The sequence below is a fragment of the Podarcis liolepis genome (assembly GCF_965112155.1).
Source record: "Podarcis liolepis genome assembly, chromosome: 12".
NCBI lineage: Eukaryota > Metazoa > Chordata > Lepidosauria > Squamata > Lacertidae > Podarcis > Podarcis liolepis.
Window position 1 is genome coordinate 8,556,376 of NC_139563.1, and position 26,512 is coordinate 8,582,887.

The window sequence follows — 26,512 nt, forward strand, 5'->3', positions numbered from 1 at the left end:
CGAGGGCAATACAGTCAATCTTGCAAGAGTAAAAGCGCATCCATATTTTAGAATTGTTTGAACTAGAGGGGAGGCTAGTCCAGCCTTTGTAACACATGGGGCAGTGAGCCTCTTGGGCTTGCTGATTGGAAGGTCGGTGGTTCGAATCCCTGTGACGGAGCGAGCTCCCGTTGCTCTGTCCCAGCTCCTGCCAACCTAGCAGTTCGAAAACACGCCAGTGCAAGCAGAGGCACCATTGCGGCGGGAATGTAAACAGTGCTTCCATGCGCTCTGGCATTCGTCATGGTCCTCCGTGCACCAGAAGCGGTTTAGTCATGCTGGCCACATGACCTGGAAAGCTGTTTGTGGACAAACGCCGGCTCCCTCAGCCTGAAAGCGAGATGAGCGCTGCAACCCCATAGTCACCTTTGACTGGACTTAACCATCCAGGGGTCCTTTACCTTTTGCCTTTTTTTTACCTATGGCTTGTCTTATCATTCCACTTTTTCTTTTCACCTTGTTGCAATATTTCCGTGTATGTGTGTATATTTCTGTGTCGTGCGTTGCTTGATTTCGATTTGGCACCCAGACATATCATTATTTTTTAGCCAAGGGCAGTGAACATGGCAGTTTTCACCTTTGCTGCAGCTTTAGGTGCAAATCATGTTTTCAATTTGTGGGGTTTTTTTGAATAATTTAAAAAATCCAGTGCATCTGAAGCTGCAAGGAGCTTTTTAAGAAAACCACCTTCTCTCCTGTTGGATAATTTTGCAAAACCTAATTGGAATGAAACTTCTAATGCCCCCAGGCTGTGCTGTTGCAAACACACACAGAGAGAGACACACAAATGTGTGTGTGCATGCACACAGTCAGAGAGAGATAGAGCCGCAGCCGCCCTTGGAATATAATTTTTGAGCTCCAATACGCGGTGGGTGTTGAAAAGACCTTCGATATTGTGGAGTGTGAAAGTTTGGGGAAATAATATCTCGGAGCCATTCTCCACCTCATTAAGACACTGATGCGGCGCTCTTTATGCAAAATGTTTAGCAACTGGAAAATGAGGAATGAAGCTGCCTTGCACAAGCCATTAATTCTGAAGCGGTTTCACAGTAGTCTTCTTAAAGTGCAGACAATTATTCCGGAGCCAACGGTTTGCAGATTGCAGCCTATGCCAGCAATTCTTCGTTTGCGTACTGCGAGAGATCTGCTAGCATGCCATAAGAAATGAACAAATCAAAATTCTCCTGCAAGGCCGAAAACTCCCACTCAGAAAGGGATGTTCTGACCTCCTTATATTAAGACTGATTCATTCGTTTGTTTGTTTGTTTATTAAACTTAATTTTATTGTTATAATTAATTTCATTTCTACGCCGCTTCATATTTTAAAGGGGGGAAATCTCAGAGTGGTTTACAACTCATGAAAACACCACATTAAACAATCCAGAATAATAATAAAGATTCAGGCTTCAAGGAAAATATTTCAGATCCTTCTCTAAGCGACATTTTGCTTTCCCCATATTATTTACCTACATGATTTATAGAGCTGCTCCACAGCAGACGTACTCTAGGAAGGCAGTGGGGTGTAGTGGTTAGAGTGCCAGAGAGACCCAGGGTTCAAATTCCCATTCAGTCATGAAGCTCCCTGGGTGACCTTGGAGATGCAAAAAAGAGGAGGGGTCATACTATCATATGTGGTGGACATGTGTAAAGGTAAAGGGACCCCTGACCATTAGGCCAGTCGTGGCCAACTCTGGGGTTGTGGCGCTCATCTCACTTTACTGGCCGAGGGAGCCGGCATACACTTATTTAATCAATAAAGAATTGATAGTTCAAAGAAAACAAAAACAAATTCCCACTCATGAAGCTCCCTGGAGTCAGTCACAGCCCCTTAACCTACCTCACAAGGTCATTCTGGGGATAAACTGAGGAGGGAATGGAGACCATGGACTCCTTGGGGGGAAAGGTGGGATAGAAAGGCAATAAGCTTTTTTAAAAAGTCCTTATGAAAACTTTGCACATTCCTCCTAATAGGCACATGTGGATTTTGCAATGTGTATGACATTTTGCATCAAGGTGCACATTATTGCAAAGCAGTTCCTGCCAACATAATGCATTTTATATGTTATTTTCACCAATATGTTCATTTTTTATGGACACTCTTCCCTAAAAGATATGCTTTTAAAGAAAAAAAATTGGCTGGAAAACTGCATTGCAAAATTCGGAGGTGTGGGAATTGCCTGGAAACTGTGTTTCAGTTCTTACAGTGTTTCAGAAACTGGGAATTGGGTCGGTTCGACATTCTCCCTCAATATGTCTCTTGTTCCGGCAGCACAATGATTTCTCCATCCACCGTGGAATGTTCTCCACCCTCCTTTCTCCTATGCCCCCCTCAGGTCTGATCTAGGGGTTCCCTGAACCCTCTGGGACAGATTTGGGGAGGGTGTGGGGCATGCGAAGGGAGAGAAGGTAAAATCCGGTTGCGCAAGTGGAAATCCTTGCAATGATGAGACATGGTCAAGTACTATCCTACTCCCAGTATCTCCAACAGTGCTGGATTTACGTATAAGCTAAACAAGCTATAGCTTAGGGCCCCACTTTCTTGGGGGGCCCCAGAAAAATTAAAGGGGGGAAAACTGGATGTACATTTCCAAAATATAAGATAAAAAACAAATAAAATAAAACCTACATCCAGCAACAGTGTTTTGTGTTGTGTCGGCTCCTATAATGTAAGTCAGTGTTTCCCAACCTTGGGCCTCCAGCTGTTTTTGGACTACAACTCCCATCATCCCTCGCTAGCAAGACCAGTGGTCAGGGATGATGGGAATTGTAGTTCAAAAACAGCTGGAGGCCCAAGGTTGGGAAACACTGATAAGTAATGGGCCCCGCCTGCTAGCCTGCTCCCTAAAATATCACTGGTTTGCTCATTTCTATATATAGGGTGCCTACATTCTGCATGGGCTGGTTGTAACAATTACTTTGATAAAATGCATATTTTGTTATGCGCAAATGGCTTTAGATACCTGTTGGGGCCATAAATGACCATATAGCATATATTGAACACAAAAAACAGCAGCAATTTGTTGTTGACAAAGGTCAGCTGGACATATAAAGGGCCCCATTACCTTCAGTAGCTTAGGGCCTCATCAATCCTAAATCCAGCTCTGATCTCCAACCAGAAACGGGTGCTCTGTAAACCATTTCCACCAGAGAGATAGAATTTGGCCCCCAGTCAAAATGATTCACAGAAACCCTTGAACATTGGACATGAAGCCTCAATCCCAGTGTCTGTTGAGAACGCCACTCTGCCAGCAGAATTTAGAAGAAGGAAAGAGGCGGAATCCTTGCTGAGCTGCTGCAAATCACTCTGATCCAGCAGATCCCAGTCTAATCCCCCCCCCAATTCTTGACATAGGAATGTGGGGGGGGGAGTGTGAAAATTCTGCAGTCTTATTAATATTCTAATCCTTAATATTTACTACCACCTCTTCTTTTTCTGTCCCTAAGCCTATTTGTTACTTCCAAGAATTTTCTAATTATCTTATATCACAATATTTACCTAAATATTTGCCTCTTTAGGAGCATCCGATGCCTTCGGAATATTATCCACTGGAATCTGATCACCACCTTCATCCTGAGGAATGTGATGTGGTTCTTGCTGCAGATGATAGATCACGACATCCACGAAAACAATGAGGTACTAAATCATCATCATCATAGAATTAAGCATCTTGCAGTTGGCAATGCAGGGATTGCAGACCAACCAAAGCAGTAGGAATTGAAAAGCATCTCCTGGTCTGCCCCACAGAGGACCTTAAGGTCCATGAATAATCATAGTTTAGAGGTCCCGGGCCCTAAGGAAGTCAGATTATCCTCCACCAGGGCCAGGGCCTTCTCAGTGATGGCTCCGTCCTGGTGGAATGCTCTGTCCCATGAGACCAGGGCCCTGCAGGATTTAACCTCCTTCCGCAGGGCCTGTAAGACAGAGCTATTCCGCCTGGCTTTCTTAGCCTGATCTTTTATTCCCCTTCCTTCCCTCTCCCTCCCCTTTTTATGAAGATTACCCGCTCTGGGATCCCACAGCTGGTTCTCCCCTGGTCTCCTCGCTGGCCTAAATAGGACTAATTTAGCCAGCTAGCCCTGGTGACTATCTAATGTTTATTGGATGGATTTCCCCCCCAAAATTGATTTCTGAATTTTGAATTTATTGTTATTTGCGTTTTATACTGTATTTTATGCTGTTTTTTTGTTGTTGCATCAGTTAAGTGTTTTAAATTGGTTGTTAGCTGCCCTGAGCCCGGTTTTCTGAACTGGGAAGGGCGGGGTATAAATAAAAAATTATTTATTTATTTATTCATTCATTCATTCATTCATTCCTGCAATGCAATCCATCCTGCCTCACAGTGTTCCAGGCTGACTTTTGGGGGGCCGGGTGGTGTTCTAGTCTGCAACAGGGTGGGAGCTGGGTACCACACATACCACGTGGTCTCCTGCACTAGCCCTGCCACCTGGTTGGCCCAGAGGGATGCTTGTAAGCCAGACGGGCTGGAGCGCTCATGATGCAAGGATGCTGAAAACTCATTTTGAAACAATCCGTGCTGAAAAGAAGCCGGGAAACTGATGCGTTCAGGCACAGCGAATTCGAAGTGGGAGGGTGGATGGATGGGGACCCGGTAGTTGAATGCTGGCAAGACAAAGGCCTTGCGGGCAGGTGGTTCCGAGGTCTTCAGATGGGATAGCTCGGTTGGTAGAGCATGAGACTCTTAATCTGAGGGTGGTGGGTTTGAGTCCCACATTGGGCAAAAGACACCTGCTTTGGACTAGGGGTTGGACTAGATGGGCATCACAACCCCTTCCAACTCTATAGTATCATGGTTCCATGAAGCCTTCCCCAGCCTAGTAGGGTGGCTGTTTGAGACAGGGTAGTGCTCACCTTTACAGAGCTGGTGTGACATCTGGGCGTACACCTGGTTCCCTTGTTGTTGTAGTAGTAGTAGTAGTAGTAATGATGATGATGATGATGATGATGATGATGATGATGATGATATATTTATATTCCACCTGTCTGGCTGGGTTTCCTCAGCCACTCTTGCAACAGAATATCAAAAACATGATAAAACATCAAACATTAAAAACTTCCCTAAACAGGGCTGCTTTCAGATGTCTTCTAAAAGTCAGATAGTGGTTTAGTTCCTTGACATCTGATGGGAGGGCGTTCCACAGGGCGGGCACCACTCCTGAGAAAGCCCTCTGCCTGGTTCCCTGTAACCTCGCTTCTCGCGGGGAGGGAACCGCCAGAAGGCCCTCGGCTCTGGACCTCAGTGTCCGGGCAGAACGATGGAGGTGGAGACGCTCTTTCAGGTATACTGGGCCAAGGCCGTTTAGGGCTGTAAAGGTCAGCACCAACACTTTGAATTGTGCTCGGAAACGTACTGGGAGCCAATGTACAGTAGGTCTTTCAAGACTAGTATTACGTGTTCTCGGTGGCCACTCCCAGTCACCAGTCTAGCTGCTGCATTCTGGATTAACTGCAGTTTCCAGGTCACCTTCAAAGGTAGCCCCATGTACAGCACATTGCTGTAGTCCAAGCAGGCGATAACCAGAGCATGCACCATTCTGGCGAGGCAGTCTGCAGGCAGGGAGGGCCTCAGCTTAAGTGGTCACAGTAGCTATGCGTACCATCTTCCAGCTTGGGCTGGTGCCCCAGAGGCCGTTGTTGTACAGGGATGACCTGACCACAGTGATCTGTGCATTGTCAACATCAAGATTGGTTTGCCGTAATGCGTTCCACATGGGGCTACCCTTAAGGCTGAGTCCAAACACTGCGGCTTACCTAGGAAGCAACCTTATACCAGGCATAGGCAAACTCGGCCCTCCAGATGTTTTGGGACTACAACTCCCATCATCCCTAGCTATCAGTGGTCAGGGATGATGGGAGTTGTAGTCCCAAAACATCTGGAGGGCCGAGTTTGCCTATGCCTGCCTTATCCTGAGACAGACCTTTGGTCTATTGAGCTCAGTATTGTTTACACTGACAGCAGCTCTCCGTAGATTCAGAAGGGGTCTCTCCCACCCCTACCCAGAGATGCAGGGGACTGAAGCTGGAACGTCTGCATGCAGGATACGTCCTCTGCTGCCAGGCTATGGCCACTGAGCTATGGAGGGACTCAGAAACATAGCAGGAATGGAATGGACCGTCCTGGGAGAGGCTGGCTGGCTGGCTGGCAGGCACTCTAAGCAGAAGTACTCTGCACTGCAACATTTTGTTGCAGACCTCGCTTGTTTTATATGTACTGAACACACACACACACACACACACACACACACACACACACAAATGCATTTTATTCCCAAAGTTTTAGACCCTGCTATATGCATTCATTTTTTCTCCCCCCCCCCCCCCAATAGTCTGATCCTTACAAGAACTTTAAAGTAATTTATGATGCTACACCTCACCCAGGTCTTGATGGTACCTTGAGAAGAAGGAAGGGGAAACAAATTCAATCCATTAATCTTTTCTCCCCCAGAAAAGATCATTCCTATAAATAACCCCTGCCTCTTAGACAGGGCCCAGTCCTAAATAATAGGATTGTGCCAGACTGAATTTATAGCCCCTCCTTGTCAACGCCTCAGAATTATGGTTTTCACCTCATTCTGCCTTAACTCATCTCTCCTTTTCTTTTGTTATCCTGGACAACGTCCAGGCAAATATTCTGGGCCAGTCCTGGCTCCCCCCCCCCAACTCGCAAAGACTCCTGGGAGATGTGGTTTCTGAGAGTTGCTAAGAGAAACCACCCCCCTCACCCCCCTCACAGAACTACAGTTCCCAGAGTTGTTTAACAACAAATCCCTCTTCCCAGGGGACTCTGGGAATTGTAGCTCTGTGAGGGGACTGGGGGGGGGGGTCTCCTACCAGCTGTAAGCACCCTAGGACCCATGTACATATGGGACCACCTCTCCTGGTATGCCCCACGGAGGACCTTAAGGTCCACAAATGACAACACTTTGGAGGTCCCAGGTCTCAAGGTGGTTAGATTGGTCTCAACTAGGGCCAGGGCCTTTTCAGTACTGGCCCCGATGTGGTAGAACGCTCTGTCACAAGAGACTAGGGCCCTGCGGGACTTGACATTTTTCCGCAAGGCCTGCAAGACAGAGCTGTTCCGCCTGGCCTTTGGTTTGGACTCAGTCTGACCCCCCCCCCCTTATGGTTTTGATTTATGGGCTACTTTTAAAATGAGGCTGCATTTTAAATTGCATTTTAACCTGTATTTTAAATTGGGTTTGTTTTTTCCCTATTATGTTTTTATTGTAATTTTAGTGGTGTTAGCCGCCCTAAGCCTGGCTCTTATTATTATTATTATTATTATTATTATTATTATTATTATTATTAACAAACCACAGCTCCCGGGATTCTCTTTGGTGTAAGCCAGACTTACATAAAGTGGCGTCCTAGTTCTTTGAATCATAGAACTGTAGAGCTGGAGGGGACCCTGAGGATCATCTAGTCCAACCCAAGAATATACAGCTGTCCCTTAAGGGGATCGAACCTGCAACCTTGGCATTATCAGCACCACACTCTAACCAACTGAGCTATCCAGTACAGAGTGCAGATGGTGTCGAAGCCCATCTGAATATAGCTAGGATGCTGGACCAAGATGGGTCATTGACCTGATTCCCCCAAGCGATTTATTTGCCTCTTAAATGAGTTCCAGGTAAATTGAGAATGAAAATGAACTTATCTACTGATCACGAGAAGCTCATCATTTGCCTTTTAATTGCATGGGCGAGAGAGGGAGGGTGGGGTACCCTCACTTATTTCCCCCTGCATTGAAATCTTTCCTGTTTTGTGCAAATGAAGCCCAGAGTTCGGGTTCCTTGGGGAGACAAGACAAGGTCTCTCTTTTAGCTCAGCTTAATCAGCTGGCTGTATAATTTTATGTCTCTCCGAAAAGGAGAATTGATTAGTACCTGTTTAAGGAATGGTATGTCTAATCACATGCTTCGTGAGCTGTGAGCTTGCGAGTCTGGAGGGAATTAAGCCATTTTCTTCATTTTCTGAAGCGGAAACTTTTTTGAAATAATAATAATAATGTATTTTTAATTAATTCTTTTTCAAATAGAGTCATTCAGATATAGGAGCCTAGGCTGTTGCCCTATAACATTTCCGACCCTTGTCCCATCTAACACAGTGTGGCATTTTTAGTCCTTTCGGATGGAAAAATCTGCTCCAATATTGTGGGCAACACCTGCTGATTCTCAACAGACAAAGGGTTGGGTGGATATTATTTCCATTCGTTAGGGAGCAGGGAATCAGTGCATTCTCAAAAACCTAGTGCCCCACACCATGAGAAATAGGGCAATCCTATATATGTCTACTCATAAGAAAGTTCCATTGCTTTCAATGGCGCTTACCTGAAGGTATATATGAGGCCCTCCAGATTTTGGGGACTACAACTCCCATGATCCCTAGCTAACAGGACCAGTGGTCAAGGATGATGGGAATTGTAGTCCCAAAGCATCTGGAGGGCAGAGTTTGCCTATGCCTGGTATATATAGATAAGACCTGGCAGACTCTGCTCAGCCAAAAAAACAAACAAACCCTACCCTAAGTCTATCATGGATCTCTCAGCCTAGCCCACCTTGCAAGGTTGCTGTGATCATTGAAGGACATGTCAATGTGAAAAATGCAAAATAGATTTCTGCAATTCTTTTCACTTGTATATTGCGGGCGCACAATAAAAAGTCTTGTTCAGGCTGAATTATCCCAGCAGGTCAGGAATATTACAGATATTAATATTGCACAGTTTGAAGCAACTGGATGCATAAAAACGAACTCCTTTTGGAATAAAAACATTGTCAAGGCCCATTAGTTTAATTAAAAACTTTACTTGCAGAACTTTCTTCATACCATAACAGTAATATCAAATGATACATCCAAACAGTTCTATAAGACATACGCCAGTCCAAGGCATACGCTCCAAGTACCTGACAAAATATGAAATAATTCCAACAGAAATAATTCCAACAGACCTAGAAGCAGAGGTCTGATTCTCCCCACAGCCTGTATTCCATCCGGCATCCTGTTTTAGGCTGTTTACCTGGAGAGCGTCATTTATATCTCACAGAGTCTGGGAACAAAAAAAATTGGCAGATGCCACCCTTCCAAGACGGCAGATTTGCAATTCAATACCTCTCATGTGATCTAAGGTTAAACACTCCTGTGCTAGTTAGCAGAAAACAACCATATTTCATTATCGACTCCGTTAGAGTTCAGAGTCCTATTCTTGCCATCAGTGTAGCCCCATGGAAAACCCCCGTGTTAAAGCCTTCATGAATACACATAGCCATTCCCACTTCAGTGTCAATTAAACCAATTAAACTTAATGAGGAAGTGTTCACCTGCCCTGTAGGCCTCACCTGTGCTTCCCTTCTGCTTCCCCTTCTAGCTGTGGTGCCGCTGCATCACAGCCATCTTCAACTACTTTGTGGTGACCAATTTCTTTTGGATGTTTGTGGAAGGCTGCTACCTGCACACGGCCATCGTCATGACCTACTCGACAGACAAGCTGAGGAAGTGGGTTTTCCTCTTCATCGGATGGTGTAAGTAACACACTGTAGGCTTGTCTAAACAACAACAAAAAATGTTTTTAGGTCTCGCAGAGAAGAGCCAGCAGAGAAGAGCTGCCTGATATCAATAGGCAGGGAGGTCCAAAGTGTGGGTGCTGCCATGCTAAAAAAAAAATAAAATAAATCAAGTCCTTACAAATGCAGAACAGATATTATGGGGCAGCAGTAGCAGTGCCAAATCTGCCAATTGAAGCGGTCGAGTGGGCGTTTGTGGCTGGGAGAAAGAGTAGGTACCATAGCTGTCAACCGTCCCTTATTTGGCGGGAAACTCCCTTATCCCAGCGCCGTGTCCCTTATTGATGATGTCCCTTAAATTTCCTGGGTTTCATGCTCGCCCGGCTCGGGAGCGAAGCAGTGGCTCGGGGTCTTCCGCTGCTGGAGAGCATGTGCGCACGAGCTGCCATGTCTCTGTCTCTCCCTTTTCCCCCTCAGGGGCGTGTCGTGAGGAGACGGGTGGCGGCGGGCGGGCAGGCAGCCCCTCTCTTGTGAGACTTCCGCCGCGCTGTCAGGGGAAGCCGGAGGCGGCAGCAACTGCTGAGGAGGCGGCCTGAGGGAGGAGGAAGAGGAGGGGATGGGGAGGGACACAGAAGGGCGCCGCTTCAGCGGCCGCTGCGGCGCCGCAACCATCTCATGCCAGGCTTGCGGGCGGCATGGGCGAGAGTCTCTCTCCCCCCCCCCTCGGGCGGGGAAGGGCTGATGGAACTCCTTGTACCAGGATGACAGCAGCCCCGACGTGCTGCTTAGCATACCCTCCAACCAGTGCAGCATCTTAATGTAGGGACTTCCCCCTCTGCATCCCTTTCATAACTCTATTTTTATAAATCATTTGTCCATCCATAGTTCAAATTTTTACAAGTTTTCTGTCAATCCTACCAATGTATGTAACTCTTTACAATAGCTTTTCAACTAAATTATAAACTTTCCCCATTATTTATTAAAAGGTCCTCTTCCTGGTTTCTAATTCTGCCTGTAAGTTTTGCCATCTCGACATCATTCATCAGTTTTGTCTGCCACTCTTCTTTGGTGGGAGTTGTAGACCCTTAGGATCATCTAGTCCAACCCACTGCAAAACACAGTCAGTGGCAGCAAAAGCAGCATGGCTCCATCAGTGGTGGATTTCTGTATAAGCCAGGGGTCTGCAACCCGCAGTTCCGGAGCCGCATGTGGCTCTTTTACACCTTTGCCGCAGCTCTAGGGCGGATACTAGCGAGGGGAGGAGGCACATTGTGCTCCCCAACACTCCCCACTGTGGTGGGCGCTGTACTGGCTGTGACGTCGCATGGGGGCGGTGCGTGCGTTAGTCACGCACCGTCCCGATGTCACCTTCCCGCCCACCCGCTACATTGTAAGGGGCATGTACGCTGGTCACTGCATTGAAAGGAGGCATGTACGCTGGTCAATGTTTTGAAGGGGAGTGAAGAACACACACACAAAAAAAAGGTAACTTGTTAATTTAACGTTTATTTCTATGAGGAGGAGTAATTCTGAGGGGTCAAACAAAGAAATAATAAAAAAGTGACAAAAAAGTTATTTTTATAATGACGAGTTTTGCGGCTCCCAGTTTTTTTTTCTTCGGAAACGGGTCCAAGTGGCTCTTTTTGTCTTAAAGGTTGCAGACCCCTGGTATAAGCTAAGCAAAATCCCTTATTTTGGCTGCTGATCCCCCCTTATTTTCGAGGCTTCTGGTCCCTTATTTACAAATCTGTAGGTTGACAGCTATGGTAGGTACAAAAGGGGGTGAAGGTGTCCATGGGGTTTGTGTGTGTGTGTGTGTGTGTGTGTGTGCAAAGAGGGCTGCACAACAACACAGAGAAGGCACACTAATTTGTCAAAGCTACCTGGACCATCTCTCTTTTCCCCCTCCCCCACTGCTTTTGCAGGTATTCCTTGTCCAATTATTATCGCCTGGGCTGTCTGCAAGCTGCATTATGAAAACGAGCAGTGAGTAAAACCTTTTCATCCATTTCTCATGACCGAGGAGCTGAGTCAAAAGGCACATTAGCAGGCGCCAGCGTCTGTGTGCATGCGCTCTAACCAGGGACAATGGAAAGTGCAAATTGTCACGACATTAGGATGGACAGGATTCTATCTGTCAGTTTCCAGAGCTGGCTGCTTTGAAGGAAGGGAGTCGCCACATATTTTCAAGTACCCGACAGCTGTTTGATGGCCATTTCTTCCCGATTCCTCACCTCATCCTTTTGCTAAGAACCAGCCAAACGCTTGTTAATTGGCTGGCATGTGAGAGAATGTGTAAACTCTGAAGGAGGAAAATATCTCCTCATCTCCACAGCAGACTTGAAAGTGAGGAGTGCACCTCAGACATGTGACTATGTATGCGCATTGCAAGGGCTGTTGGAAACTTGCAATCTGCCATTACCGTCTGTTGAAAGGGAGCGCATACAATGGGGGGACACACCAGATTCACCCGTTTCCTTTCCCATGCGCAATTGTGCTGAAAAACAAAATGGCATCTCAGAAGATGTAGTTGTGTGCAATCCTTCAAGATCAAAGCCAGCCTTAGTCTAGTTTAGTTGATAGTTGAGTGTGGCGATCACACAGGGTCCCCGGACGTTTGACGGTCTATTGATCCCTGTGCCACCACTGTGATTGCCTCTTCGCTGCCACCAACCCATTTCTCATGGGTACACACAGAGTCCAGACAGTTGTTAACATTAACAAATAATCAAGTTTATTTTATAGGGATGAACAAGCTTATGGTTTCAGTTAATTTTTCGTGGCAGTTTCTAAATCTTAGTTTCTTTTACTGTCCTATACGTTCCTAACAACTTCAAACTGATTATCCCAACTATCTTTCTGACTCCACCTAACAGTTCCTCTCACTCTCTCACCACACAACACGACCAACCCACAGACTTATATCCTCCCTCTTCCTTCACCAACTCCCCACTCTCAACTGACTTTCACACAACTCCACCTCTCACTCTAACTCCTCCCCTCAGTTTCTCTCTGGCCAATCACATCACACTCGTTTAATCCTTTCCTTATGACCCTCCTAGGAGGCAAACGCCACAGTGAGATTTGCACAAGCTTAAGAAATGATGTTCTGTTTGCAGGTGCTGGTTTGGAAAGGAATCGGGGAAGTATATAGACTACATCTACCAAGGACCAGTGATTCTTGTCTTGCTGGTAAGGGAAAAAAACGGCACTGGAAGCCTCCTCAGGCTTGTCTCCACCTGTCTCAATTTCTACCTGGATTTAAGGTTTTCATGTGACCTGACCGTGTTTACAGAGTGGTAAAGGTAAAGGGACCCCTGACCATTAAGTCCAGTCATGGACGACTCTGCGGTTGCGAGCTCATCTCGCTCTATAGGCCGAGGGAGCCAACGTTTGTCCACAGACAACTTCCGGGTCATGTGGCCAGCATGACTAAGCCGTTTCTGGCAAACCAGAGCAGCGCATGGAAACGCTGTTTACCTTCCCGCTGGAGCGGTACCTATTTATCTACTTGCACTTTGATGTGCTTTCAAACTGCTAGGTTGATAGGAGCAGGGACCGAGCAACGGGAGCTCACCCCATCGCGGGGGTTCAAACAGCTGACCTTCGGATCGGCAAGCCCTAGGCTCTGTGGTTTAGACCACAGAATAATAACAACAGCAACAATAATAATTTTATTATTTATACCCCACCCATCTGGGTAGGTTTTTGTAGCCATTCTGGGCAGCTTCCAGCAGAAGGCTTGGCATGCATATGCAGTTTTTTGAACCAATTCCGCAGGCGATCCCAGCAAGGCTGCACGCTATGATCCTGGTACCACCACCTAACGGCACAAAGATGTCTTTCAGGCCCATCAGCAGCTGCAGGAAAGAGTCCTCTCTGCTGCTCCCCCCCCCCCCGCCAACCTTTTTGATTTTGCTTTACCTCAAAAGCAGCCCTTCTCTTGTTGCCTTGGGATTTGGTGGCTGATCATTCCTCAGCCGGGAACGAGACGACTTAATTGGCCGGTTTGCCATCTCCAAGGCTCCAGCAGACACAATATTGTCAGCCCAGGTGAGAAGCGAGGCCAGGAAGGAAGCAGAAACCAGCGGAGGCCAATAAGCTCTTAATAACATTCCAGGCAGAGCATCTCTCTTCCTTGCATAAAAGCATCCTTAGCAGTTCAAACTGCAGAGAAAGAGATTGGAGTGAGCCGCCTGCAGACTGGGCTCCCTGCCCTCTCTCATGATAAACACCTTCTCTCCACTGTCTGCTGCTTGCTTATCGCGGGGCAAGGGGAAACGGAGCTGCTTGGTTGCTGGTTCCCACCAGTTTACATCCAGAGAGGGGAAATGGTCTGTTACAGAGAATGTGGCGTTGCCCAGCCAACCTCAGTCGGCCACCAGCCAGCTCACACCTGTCTGTCTTGGTGGAGCAAGCGCTCCATTTGCCAAAAAAAAGGCCAGTCTTCTCTGCTAACACAGTTGTCCATTTGCGTGGCGAGTTCCCGCCTACCCCTGGAAGAAATAAAGGCACGATACACCGAGTATTAGGTTAATGGGCGAAATACGCCACAACTTTATTGATTACAGAAATGATGCTTAGGCATTGGTCCTATCGACTAGCCGGCTTCAGCCAATTGCGTGAAGACCGGCGAGGGTTAACCATCAGTAGGGGGAGTCCTGCTGAGGCACATCAACTAGGAGCTCCCCCGGGGTCACCGCTCGGGGGCGTGCCTTAGGCCCACACCTCCATAGGCTTCGGACAGGGCCATGTCCCCCAGAGTCCTTTATCAGACTACCCTTTGCTGTGGGGGGAGGCGACGGCGCTTCCTCCCCCCCAAAATACACTTAACCCTCCCAAACTAATGCCTAACTGCCAAAACCGCGGAGTTGTGACGAGTTGCTACGAGGTAGGCGAAAAACCAAATGGCTAAAAATTTGCCAATTGGGAAAAATTCCTACCAGGCCCCTTGCGGCGACCAACCGAAGTCCATAGCAATGTCAAGGAGCCTGCCTAAAGGGAGGGAGGGTTGGAAACCGGAGTCAACTGGCACTGCAAAAAGAGGGCGAGCCTCTGCCGCGCCAGCCCTAAATAGGGCAGGCCACACACACACACCCAGCCACCCGATTGGCTGGCTGGGTGGATGGCGCAGCCGAGGATTCCCCTAGGTCTCGCGGGGGCTGGGAGCAGCCCCCGCGCACATGGGGTGGGCGTGAAGCCCACAACCCCACCTCCTCCCCAGCTCGGAAGTGGCTTTGGAAAATGGCGATCAGAAAGCTTTGTGGGTCTACTTCAAGCTATCAGTAGGTCCCGGAACAATTTCTTCCGACCTCTGTGCTATAGCACCAAATGTTAGAAGTTGGGGGAGAGAGAGAGAGAGAGAGAGAGAGAGAGAGAGAGCTTTAAAAACTGTGACATGTGGCCTCTGTCACTCTATTTATGGAAATCATAATGGTAGGGGTTGATACTGCTGAGTGAATAAAAGGTTGGGTTTTTTTACGATAGGCAACAGACTCGTAAAAGAGCCGCTGATTTGTGGGAAACGATGATAAATGCACTTAATGAGTTCCTTGAAACACGCTTGGCACCAGATTCCCCTTAATTGTGTTAAGACAGCGCTACACGACAGTTTACAGGAACCTTCGTTGTATGTGTTTAACCGCTGCAAGACAGACCACCAGGAAGCCTCGGAAGGCGGAATGGCTTAGAACGGCTTGGGAATTATTCACTTTAGCAAATTTAACGCAGCCCGTCAATTTTCTGCTCGATAGTGCCAATCAGCTCTAAACATGTCTATGAATTGCTGTTGGTCCTGGCAGACAAATGGGATCTCCATGTTTCAGGAGCGGTAAGCCTGTATATTTAGAAACACAGGAAACTGCCTGGTGTCGAGTCGGAACCATTTGTCCATCTGGGTCAGTCAACACTGGCTGGCAGCGGTTCTTCAGGGTTACTGTCACAGAATCTCCTTCCTTGGAGGTTTTTAAACAGAAGTTGGGCAGCCACCCGTCAGCGATTCTTTAGCTCCGACCCCTGCATTGCAAGGGGTTGAACTAGGTGACCCATGAGGCCCCTACCACCACCACTAATAATAATAATAATAATAATAATAATTTATTTATACCCCGCCCATCTGGCTGGGCTTCCCCAGCCACTCTGGGTGGCTTCCAACAAAATATTAAAATACAATAATACATCAAACATTAAAACCTAGACAGCATCTTAAAAAGCTGTCAACATCACCTTGCCAACAAAGGTCCCTATAGTTGAAGCTATGGTTTTCCCAGTAGTGATGTATGGAAGTGAGAGCTAGACCATAAAGAAGGCTGATCGCCGAAGAATGGATGCTTTTGAATTATGGTGCCGGAGGAGACACTTGAGAGTCCCATGGACTGCAAGATCAAACCTCTCCATTCTTAAGGAAATCAGCCCTGAGTGCTCACTGGAAGGACAGATCCTGAAGCTGAGGCTCCAATACTTTGGCCACCTCATGAGAAGAGAAGACTCCCTGGAAAAGACCCTGATGTTGGGAAAGATGGAGGGCACGAGGAGAAGGGGACAGAGGATGTTGGACAGTGTTCTCAAAGCTACCGGCATGAGTTTGACCAAACTGCGGGAGGCAGTGGAAGACAAGAGTGCCTGGCGTGCTCTAGTCTATGGGGCCACGAAGAGTCGAACATGACTAAACGACTAAACAACAACAACAAAAACCAGGGCTACCTTCAGATGTCTTCTAAAAGTCTGGTAGTTGTTGTTCTCTTTGACATCTGGTGGGAGGGCATTCCACAAGGCAGGCGCCACTACTGAGAAGACCCTCTGCCGGGTTCCCTGTAACTTGGCTTCCCTATAATTCACATAGGCGGAGGACTATAACCAAAGTGGCCCATCTCGTAACCACGGTTCTCATCACACCATTGGCAATGCTGGCTGAGGCTGATTGATGCTGGGGTCCATCTGAAGGGCACTCTGCCCCCTTGCTCTAACCATTACACCGCTCTGCCTCTGAAAAGAGAGCAAGGAATCATGGTATCCTTACAATGCCCGCCAACAGAACTCTTCCCGGGTGCATCTGTCTGGGGAGGCTGTGTGGAGTTCTCCGGCCCGCCCCACTTTCTTCCTCAGATATATTTCCAAACATTTCGCAAAATAGCTCCTTGATTGCAAAGATCCCTCGTTTCCTCATCCCTTGCCACTCTTCCGGAAGCAAGTTGCTCACGTTTCAAGATGAATATTCAAAACGAGCCAGCGGGGAGGCATGTGGTTTTGCCATTCGCTCCTCCTTTCAGTCTTCTTTGAGCATCACAAATATAATAAGTGGACTTTTAGACCAGGCCGAAGGTGAGGGTGGAAGTCTGGTGTATACAAAGCCCTGCCTATAATTTTGAAGGAAAAGGTCCGCTTTAAATTCTTTCATTGCATTTCTTCCGCAGCCAGCCATGTCTTAGGAAATGGGTGGAATAATGTTTATACCTTGATTGTAAACTGAGCCTTACACTGTCTACTCACAAGTAAGTTCCATTCAATGGAGCTTACTCCCAGGTAACTGGGTAAAGACAGGGCAGCCTTACACTGCAATACGGAGCATTTTTTTCAGAACTAAATGCCACTGGGGACGCGGGTGGCACTGTAGGTTAAACCACAGAGCCTAGGACTTGCTGACCAGAAGGTCAGGGGTTTGAATCCCCGTGATGGGGTGAGCTCCCATTGCTCGGTCCTTGCTCCTGCCAGCCTAGCAGTTCGAAAGCACATCAAAGTGCAAGTAGATAAATAGGTACCGCTCCGGCGGGAAGGTAAATGCCGTTTCCATGCGCTGCTCTGGTTCGCCAGAAGCGGCTTAGTCATGCTGCCCACATGACCCGGAAGCTGTACGCCGGCTCCCTTGGCCAATAAAGCGAGATGAGCGCTGCAACCCCAGAGTCGGCCACGACTGGACCTAATGGTCAGGGGTCCCTTTACCTTTTTTAATCCCACTGAGTTCAATAGGATTTACTCTCTGGTATGTTCCTGATCATTCTCAGTGTTGCCGTTATTATTATTATTATTATTATTATTATTATTATTATTATTATTCACTTTTTCCCCTGACAGGGACTCAAGGCAGCTTATTTCATTCCATGTATCTGTGGAAGGTGTTGCATAGTATCCTTCCCTCGACCATTTCTTTTACAACGATCCTGCGAGGTAGGATTGGTTGTAATTGGCTCAAGGTGGCCAATGTCAATGTGCATATGGCATCTACGTATGTGATAGACATCAGACATGGGAGAAGCTTCCTGATGCAGAAGGGGGTGTCCCTATTTTCATCTGAGAAATGTTGGAGGGCATGGAAGCATGCTGCCTCTGACAGCGAAGACAGCTACACAGCTTTCATGGCCAGTAGAACAGATTGCTTGGGGAAAATGGGCTCCTCTTAATTTCTTAATTTCTTGGTGGCACTACAGTGTTGCCCAGAAAACCAGTGGCCTTTGACCAGCTGTAGCGTGGATTTTTAATATATATTTTTGGCTCGGAGCTTGGCAGAGCGGCCTGGACTGCACAATTCTGTCTGACGGTCTCCATCTCCAGAACCCCTGGCAAGCAGACTAAAGGCTATGGGGATTTAGATGATGTGTGGAGCCGTTGCACCAGGCCTTAGGGGAAAGAGCACTGTCCCTTGTACTCCCGACACCACCTGACTAATTGCAACAAACGGCAGCCGCCGCAGGTTCTGAATCACTCCGTGGCATTTGCGGGCAGCAGGAAGAGCTTGTTAGTGCTCTGTATTTCCAGTTACTCAAACCCCACCCTCCTCACCCCCCTTCCCAGAGGACTTGGCCTAATTGACTCATAATGCACGCGATGCATGGGTCTAGCCTCTAGCCCACAGATGCTTTCATTTCCCTTCATCTCTGGCCTGCACAGACTGACCGAGATGTTCCTTTGCACCTGCTTCGGTGATATTGCATAATATCACACCTGCAAGGCAATTTGCTTTGGTGCCAGCATCAGGTTTGGGGAGGCTCACAGGCATGATTTGACTGCATAAGCTACTTCCTGCTGCTGCTGCCTGCTCTCTTCGAATTGTAAGATAGTAAAGCTGGAAAGGTGCACTGGGCCCGGGGATAACCACTGAAACGTGGTCCAGGACCGGTCCAGAATACGAAGTCAGTCCGACAGGGCCAAGGCAGGATATGAGGCAGGAAACCAGGCAAGGACAGGTACAGGATCTCAGGCAGGATCTAGCATACAGCAATGTTGCTCCCGCAACCTGCGGCGGGGTCCGACAGCCTTTTATCTTTGTCGGGGTAACGGCCGGTCCTGATCCCTCATTGACTCACCTCCCTGTTTTACCCAAAGGTGAGCACTCCTCCTGCGAGTACTCAGGTCTCTCCTTCTCTCAGACCTTAGTCTCTGCAGCTCGGGAGACGTCCATGGGTTACTAGACCCAGAGGCCGCCTCAGCCTCTCCTGACCCAACTGGTAGTGGAGCAGCTGTAAGTGATGGCCCAGTTGAGGGCAATGAGGTAATCCCCGCATCTGGAGCCAGGGCAGGCTCAGGCCCCTGACTCAGCCCAGCTAGTGTTTGCTGCAGGGGAACCTGTGCAGACTGGGACTTCAGGATCAGGCCCCAGACTTGGTTCAGATGATGCCTGAGGCAAAGGATCTGGTGCAGACTGAGACTCCTCTGGTTCTGAGTCCAAGCCTGAGTCCCAGGCCATCTAGTCCAACCCCCCTGCAAAGCAGGGATCTTGCTGGCTCCCTCTTGAGCCCAGCCTGCACCACTGCCCCAAAGGGCAAGGAATAGATGCTGAGAAACATCTGATGTTGCTCCATTAGAGTGAACTGGGCATTGCCCCGCCAGCATCAATCTGCCCTCTGCCAGCCCATTTGTGGCTCCCCACCTTCTAGCTTATAAAACTAGTCTAGGAGTGGCACTGCCTGTCCATTACCTCCTCCTTAGGCTCAGGGTTGCTGTCATTGACTGACTGGATACAGAGGGATGGTGGGAGACACGAGCTGGGGAACCCATGAAGGCTACGAGCCAGGGGCTTGGTGGTGGGACAACAGGAGTGGTTAGTGGAAGAAGACTGGGAGCAGGAGGTGTCAAAGGCTGAAGACTGTCTCGCCAGAGTGGTGCATGCTCTAGTTATCTCCTGCTTGGACTACTGCAATGTGCTCCATGTGGGGCTACTTTTGAAGGTGACCCGGAAACTACAACTAATCCAGAATGCGGCAGCTAGACTGGTGACTGGGAGTGGTCTCCATGACCATATAACACCAGTCCTGAAAGACCTACATTGGCTCCCAGTACGTTTCCGAGCACAATTCAAAGTGCTGGTGCTGACCTTTAAAGCCCTAATCGGCCTTGGCCCAGTATCCCTGAAGGAGCATCTTCACCCCCATCGTTCTGCCCGGACACTGAGGTCCAGCTCTGTGGGCCTTCTGGTGGTTTCCTCACTGCGAGAAGTGAGGTTGCAGAGAACCAGTCAGAGGGCCTTCTTGATAGTGGCGCCCACCCTGTGGAAAGCCCTCCCACCAGATGTCAAGGAAATAAACAACTAACTGACTTTTAGAAGACATCTGAAGGCAGCACTGTTTAGGGAAGTTTTTAATGTTTGATGTTTTATTGTGTGTTTAATATTCCGTTGGGAGCTGCCCAGAGTGGTTGGGGAAACCCAGCCAGATGGGTGGGGTATAAATAAATGGTGGTGATGTTGATGAGGCAACAGGGTTTGGTGAGCATGAAGAGGCTGTGGCAGAGAGCAGTCCAGAACCAGAGGCAGAAACAGAAGCTGATGAGGAAGAGGGCCAAGAGGCAGAGTGGAGGCAGGCTGCTGAAGAAGCCAGGGGGGTCTTTCCCTCCTGCTGTGACCAGCTCCCCTCCTCCCTGGTCCCACAGAACATGCAGAGAAATGTAGAGAGTGGAGCCAAGAGAGACTAGATGAAGGAGCCTTAGGCTGCTGGGGAAGGAACTGGGGAAGGAAACTTAGCGGTGGGAAGCTAGGGACCTTCAGTCCTCACAACTGCCCCATTGGGACAAAACCTACTGAGCTGCTGCGGTCACTAGGCCTGTTTTCGTTTCTTTGAACAAAGAGTTGACTTCACCCACACCGGGTGTTTTATTGCCGACCTACTCCTGACTCTGGCTCCTGACATTTGCCCTTGTGGGACACAGCAGGGAGACGGAGGAACAATGCTAAAAGGAGTTGCCTGCTGTTGGCTCACGTCTCAAAATGGTTCCGCGAATCCTAAAAGGGAGGGATTCTTTCTGGGATGCGTATCATTCTTCAAAGGAAATGAGACTTACTCAAGAACATCAAGGCAATTTGAAAAGGCAAATGAAGAAGAAATCTGGAGGTCAGGAGACCATTAGTTGAGCGAGGTCAGGCTGACAAAACGCTGAAGAGCTCGGGTTATCAAATCACAGGATTTGGGGTTGGCATTACTTTTCATACATCAGCAAAGGATGATTATTCAGGATAATAGCTTTGCTTACTAAGAAAGCGTCTCCTGCTAAGAGAGCAATTAGGAAATGGCCCGTGGTCTTGTAACTGATTCATAACAGCAATTTTAAAAGCACAGATAGTCAGCTGTAAAGCATCGCCCCCGCCCCCAACTCCAAAACCTGAATGGAGGACATTCTGGACCAGGTTGTCAAAGAACAAAACAGCATTGAATAGTGTGATGGTGGCTGGGGAAACCCAGCCAGATGGGCGGGGTATAAATAATGAATTATTATCGTTACTAAATTGCTGGTATCTGGCCTAAAGCATTAGTTAGCTCTTTGAATCTCAATTTATTTATTTATTTGCTTACTCATCTTAGAACCCCCTAATTTAACAAATTCTCTAAGCAACTCTCAGGAAATTACAATCATTAACCGGCAAGCAAGAGGTAAACATGTGCTATAAAAATACAATTAAAAATCCATTTTAAAGAAATTGAGCAGAATATTGAAAGCAAAAGTACTGAGCAGGGTGATCGGAAAATAAATCAAGAAAACAGATAGAGCTAATATGGTGGCATGAAAATATATATTGCCCCTCTTGGGTGCTACCCTTCAGAAGCATCAAGGCTGCTCTACATTGTTGTGAACTATTAATAGTGTGGCTCTAGCACCAGCCTGTTGGCGTAAAGGATTAGAGCTCTCTGAATCCTGGCTCTTGTTGCCTCTGATAGGAGGAAGAGAAGAAGGAGATCTCTTCAGCCTCTCCTTGCCTTCCTTAGACTTCCTTAGAGAGCCAGTGTGGTGTAGTGGTTGAGAGCGGTGGACTCGTAATCTGGTGAACCGGGTTCACTTCCCCGCTCCTCCACATGCAGCTGCTGGGTGACCTTGGGCCAGTCACACTTCTTTGAAGTCTCTCAGCCCCACTCACCTCACAGAGTGCTGGTTGTGGGGGAGGAAGGGAAAGGAGAATGTTAGCAGCTTTGAGACTCCTGAAGGGGAGTGAAAGGTGGGATATCAAATCCAAACTCCTCCTCTTCTTCTTGTTGTTCTTGTTCTTCTTCTCCACGAACTTCTCCTTTTGCTGATTTCAGGTTATGAGAGGGGGCACTGCTGTAGATTTGCCTCTTTCTGATATTCCGGCATTAATGAAACCTCAGCATTTTGCCTCTAAAATGTATTTAAGTCAGAACACATAAACTGAGCTCACTTCGGTGTCTGGTTTCAGGAACTGTAGCACTACTGATTCTGCATAAACAAAAAGTAACATAAAATTTGGCCAGCCCAGTCCCAAGTTGTGGGAGCAACATTGTTGGTTGCTGCCTGAGCCCTGTCCTGCTTTCCTGCCTGAGCTCCTGACCCGCCCTGGCTCCCTGCTTGCATGCCTGTCCCTGACTTCACCCAACTCCCTGCCCTGCACCCAGCTTCAGCTACTACAGACTGCCTCCACGTTGCACCTTTAACCACGGACCGGACTTGGACCTCGCCTCTCGGGTAACCCACAGGACCAGCACAGAACCACTAACACCAATGGGAAAGACGGCTCTGGGGAGGCACAGCCAGAGAACAGATGGATCAAGAGAGTGGCGAATTTCCCTTTCACCTTGCTCTCCACTCCATTTCCAAGAGCATTTCAGTCTCTCAATTATGGTGAATCAGCAAAGAGACCTTGCTGTAATGAAGAGGGGAATCCTGCATTTTATTCCCCTCCAAGGACCGAAAGGACTTCATTATTGCTCCGGCCTCATTTTCCTCACCTCAGCAAGTTCTCCTCCTCCAGCAAAACCTGCCGAGTTACCGCCATTGTTGATTTGCATCATTCTTCCTTCCCCACCTCCCAAACCAATGCGCCTGGAACATTTGTGTCTGCAGTAGGATGCAGAACGACTCATGCATGCACATGAAACCTCCTCGTGTGCTGCAAGAGGGGACCATTTTTGATAACTAGAAAATAAGCTCTTGCTGGAACCTTGTCCTGATTTTTTTTATAACTCAGGGGCTCAATGCTTCCCCATTGTGTGAAGAAGAAGAAGAAGAAGAAGAAGAAGAAGAAGAAGAAGAAGAAGAAGAAGAAGAAGAAGAATGCACCAGGCAGAACTCACCCCTCAACCATGCAACACACAGGTCTCCTACGGAGAAGCAGCAGTCGGTGTCGTATCCCCTACATCCGAGCCCCAAGGTTGCCCTGAGGAGGACTTAGATGAATCCCAAGCCACCCTACTCAGGGCCAGGAGCCCTTGGTACCTGCTTTTATATTGAGGACAGAGGACATGGTTCTTCCATCACCCTTAGACTCTGAGGGTGACTCCCCTGTTCCACCAACATGTAATCTGATTCCACTATGAGTCCTTTAAGGATTGCAGGGAGATTGGCAGAGCACGAGACTCTTAATCTCAGGGTCAGAGGTTAGAGCTCCACATTGGGCAGATGATTCCTGCATCGCAGCGGGTTGGACTAGATGACCCTCATGGTCCCTTCCAACTCTATGATTCTATGTCCTGGAAGAGAGGCACTGGGAGGGGCTGGAATGGTAGTCCTTGCAGTCGTCGTCTTCTCAAGCCTTCAAATGATTCTGGTCCTTTGCTGAAACAACGTCCATCACAGCTCAGCACGCAGGATCCACTGGGAGCTGACCAGGGTCCTGAATTGGTTTGGCTGTACTAGATTGAAACAGGTTCTGGTAATTACTTCCACCTCCGAGCCCCAGCAAAACAAATAGTTCTTGGCTTAAGTAGAACGATACATCCCCGAGGCATACAGCAATGGTACTCTGCCATAAATACGATCAGTTTGGAGCTGTCATTTCCATTTATCAGTTCGTGCCTTTGAGGCAAACCTTCTGAAGAGGAACTTTCAGATCATAAAGATCACTATACTCAGCCAAATCTGTTATTCCAAACGTCTCTCATATCTCTACTGGGTGTCATCTCACAAAAGGCTTTGGAGAGAAAGGGCCTGGGGGGCGTTTGGCTCTCATGTCCCAGTTCAAGGGGACAGACCTTCAAAAGCAGTGCCTTGCTGGAGCAGACCTGGGTCCAGCTGGCCTGCCCACCTGGTCAAGCCTTCTGCATCCAGACTGATGCCTGCTGAGAGTTCACAAGCAGGGTACAAACGCCATCCTTTGCAGTTTGTCCCTCCGATCTGCGGTCTTGCTGTTTCTGATGTTCAGGGTGTGAGTGCCGTTCCTGTAATAGTCCGCATGCCACCATCCAGCCACAAAAAAGAGGGAGATATCAGCAGGCTCAAGGTTTTGCAGAAATACAAAAGATATGGGGGGGGGGATGATCTAGAGGTGTGTGAATGTGTGTTAAAACCTCCAGAACCCAGCTCATTGGTGACAGAGCATGCTCAATGGGTGCAGAATCCTGATTAACAGTGTAAAGGTAGTTCTTCCCACTATTTATGGCCGCTTCACAACAGTGAGCTCAGATCCCCAGACCTACTGAAATTCTAAAGCAGGCATAGGCAAACTCTGGCCCTTCAGATGTTTGGGACTACAATTCCCATCATCCATGACCACTGGTCCTGTTAGCTAGGGATGATGGGAATTGTAGTACCAAACATCTGGAGGGCCGGAGTTTGCCTATGCCTGTTCTAAAGGCATTCTAATGCAAGCAGAAAAACAGGAGCCTCTCTCACAGGGGAAGAAAATTCGGCAGAAACTGGAAGACAGATTTCAGCACCATGCTATTGTTGCAGGCACAGATCTGAAAGCAAGTTGCAGAACTGCGGAGTCTCTGATTCTTACAGCTAGGAGAGTCACCAGGGCTAAATAAAATTAATTTGGGGAGTTGCCAGTTGCCAGCTCGGATTTCAGATAACCATTTCTCTGCCCCCTCCCCAAACTGCCTCTTCAACGCCCTTTGCGGCTCAGGATTGGAATGAGCGTGCCTTCATTCCACCTGAACATATTGCTCCTTTATTGGAACTCATCTCAGACAGGTAGAAAAGAGGGAGACTCCAGCAACGGCTCTCCAGGAAGAAGGCCAATTTAATTTTCACTCCCTTTATTGTATCACAACTTGCAAGAGGAGAAGCTCTTCCTGCACCGCAGAAAACACATTGATCATTTCGTTGCGCCTCGTACGTGTTTATCGGCACTGATCTTGTTTCCTCTCTCTCCCCCTCCCCCATTTTTCTTGCAGATAAATTTTGTTTTCCTGTTTAACATAGTTAGGATTCTAATGACAAAGCTGAGAGCGTCGACGACTTCAGAAACAATACAGTACAGGTAAGCTGAGTGCTGCGCTGCTGAAAAAATCACCTTTCCCCTTATATCCCTAACCAATCACTGGTCCCAGGATCAGCTCCCAGCAATCTCCAGGGAGCGTGGGAGAGAACTGGAGAACTGCTGCCAGCCATAATTCAAATCCATCAAACCTCCATTGGGGAAGGTTCTCAGGCAGGGTGGAAGGAGAAAGAACTTGTCCATGTGAAGACCACCTGGTGGAAACCCTTACACATATGGTTCTTAACTGTAAATTATATGCTGATCTCTGTCAGCAATTTCTAGATCAACTCTGTATCCCCAAATGGAAACCAGAGTCGGAGGTCATACATTTTCTATTACTGGGGAATGATCAGGAGCTCACCAAGTTAGTGGCTAAATATCTCTATTTCGTTTTTTGTCGTCGAAATACACTGCAGACGCCCGTTCTGCCTGGAGACCTAAAAATGTGATGATAGACTGCTCTGCCTCCTTTCTTTTAGCAAATGTTTTGTGCCACTGGGGAAGTGGTAATTCTGTATTGATTTGTTTTGGATGTTTATAAAGATAAAGGTAAAGGGACCCCTGACCATTAGGTCCAGTCGTGGCCGACTCTGGGGTTGCGGCGCTCATCTCACTTTATTGGCTGAGGGAGCTGGCATACATCTTCCGGGTAATGTGGCCAGCATGACTAAGCTGCTTCTGGCGAACCAGAGCAGTGCACAGAAACGCTGTTTACCTTCCTGCCAGAGCGGTACCTATTTATCTACAGTGGTGCCTCGCAAGACGAAATTAATCCGTTCCGCGAGTCTCTTCGTCTAGCAGTTTTTTTGTCTTAGCGGATTAGCGCTATTAGCGGTTTAGCGGCTATTAAAGGCTTAGCGACTATTAAAGGCTTAGTGGATTAGTGGATTAGAAAAAGGGGGGGAGCGGAAAAGAATTGGAACACTCGCAATACGTTTTCATCTTGCAAAGCAAGCCCATAGGGAAAATCGTCTTGCGAAGCAGCTCAAAAACGGAAAACCCTTTCGTCTAGCAGGTTTTCCGTCTTGCGAGGCATTCGTCTTGCGGGGCACCACTGTACTTGCACTTTGACGTGCTTTTGAACTGCTAGGTTTGCAGGAGCAGGGACAGAGCAACAGGAGCTCACCGCGTCACGGGGATTCGAACCCACAGCACCACCCGCATCCCTTGGATGTTTCTAGGTGATGCCAATAAAAGGTTTGAAAAGAAATTGGAGACATGTCAGAACTAGATGAACCAATGGTTTGACTTGATATAAGGCAGATTGATGTAAGGTGGTTCCCATGTATTCTGCAGGAGACTGCCTCATGGAATAAT

The 26,512-nt window shown here is 47.9% G+C and overlaps 1 protein-coding gene across 5 annotated transcripts in view; it reads left to right on the forward strand.

Moving 5' to 3' along the window:
* The window catches only part of CRHR2 (corticotropin releasing hormone receptor 2), a 210,135-nt gene that overhangs the window by 149,950 nt on the left and 33,673 nt on the right, over positions 1 to 26,512 (forward strand). For all 5 annotated transcript variants that reach the window (XM_083467114.1, XM_083467115.1, XM_083467117.1 and 2 more), the window contains 5 exons: positions 3,556 to 3,673; positions 9,423 to 9,576; positions 11,484 to 11,544; positions 12,678 to 12,750; positions 25,110 to 25,195. In XM_083467114.1, the coding sequence (XP_083323240.1) occupies positions 3,556 to 3,673; positions 9,423 to 9,576; positions 11,484 to 11,544; positions 12,678 to 12,750; positions 25,110 to 25,195 (492 nt within the window). The remainder of the gene's footprint in view (positions 1 to 3,555; positions 3,674 to 9,422; positions 9,577 to 11,483; positions 11,545 to 12,677; positions 12,751 to 25,109; positions 25,196 to 26,512) is intronic.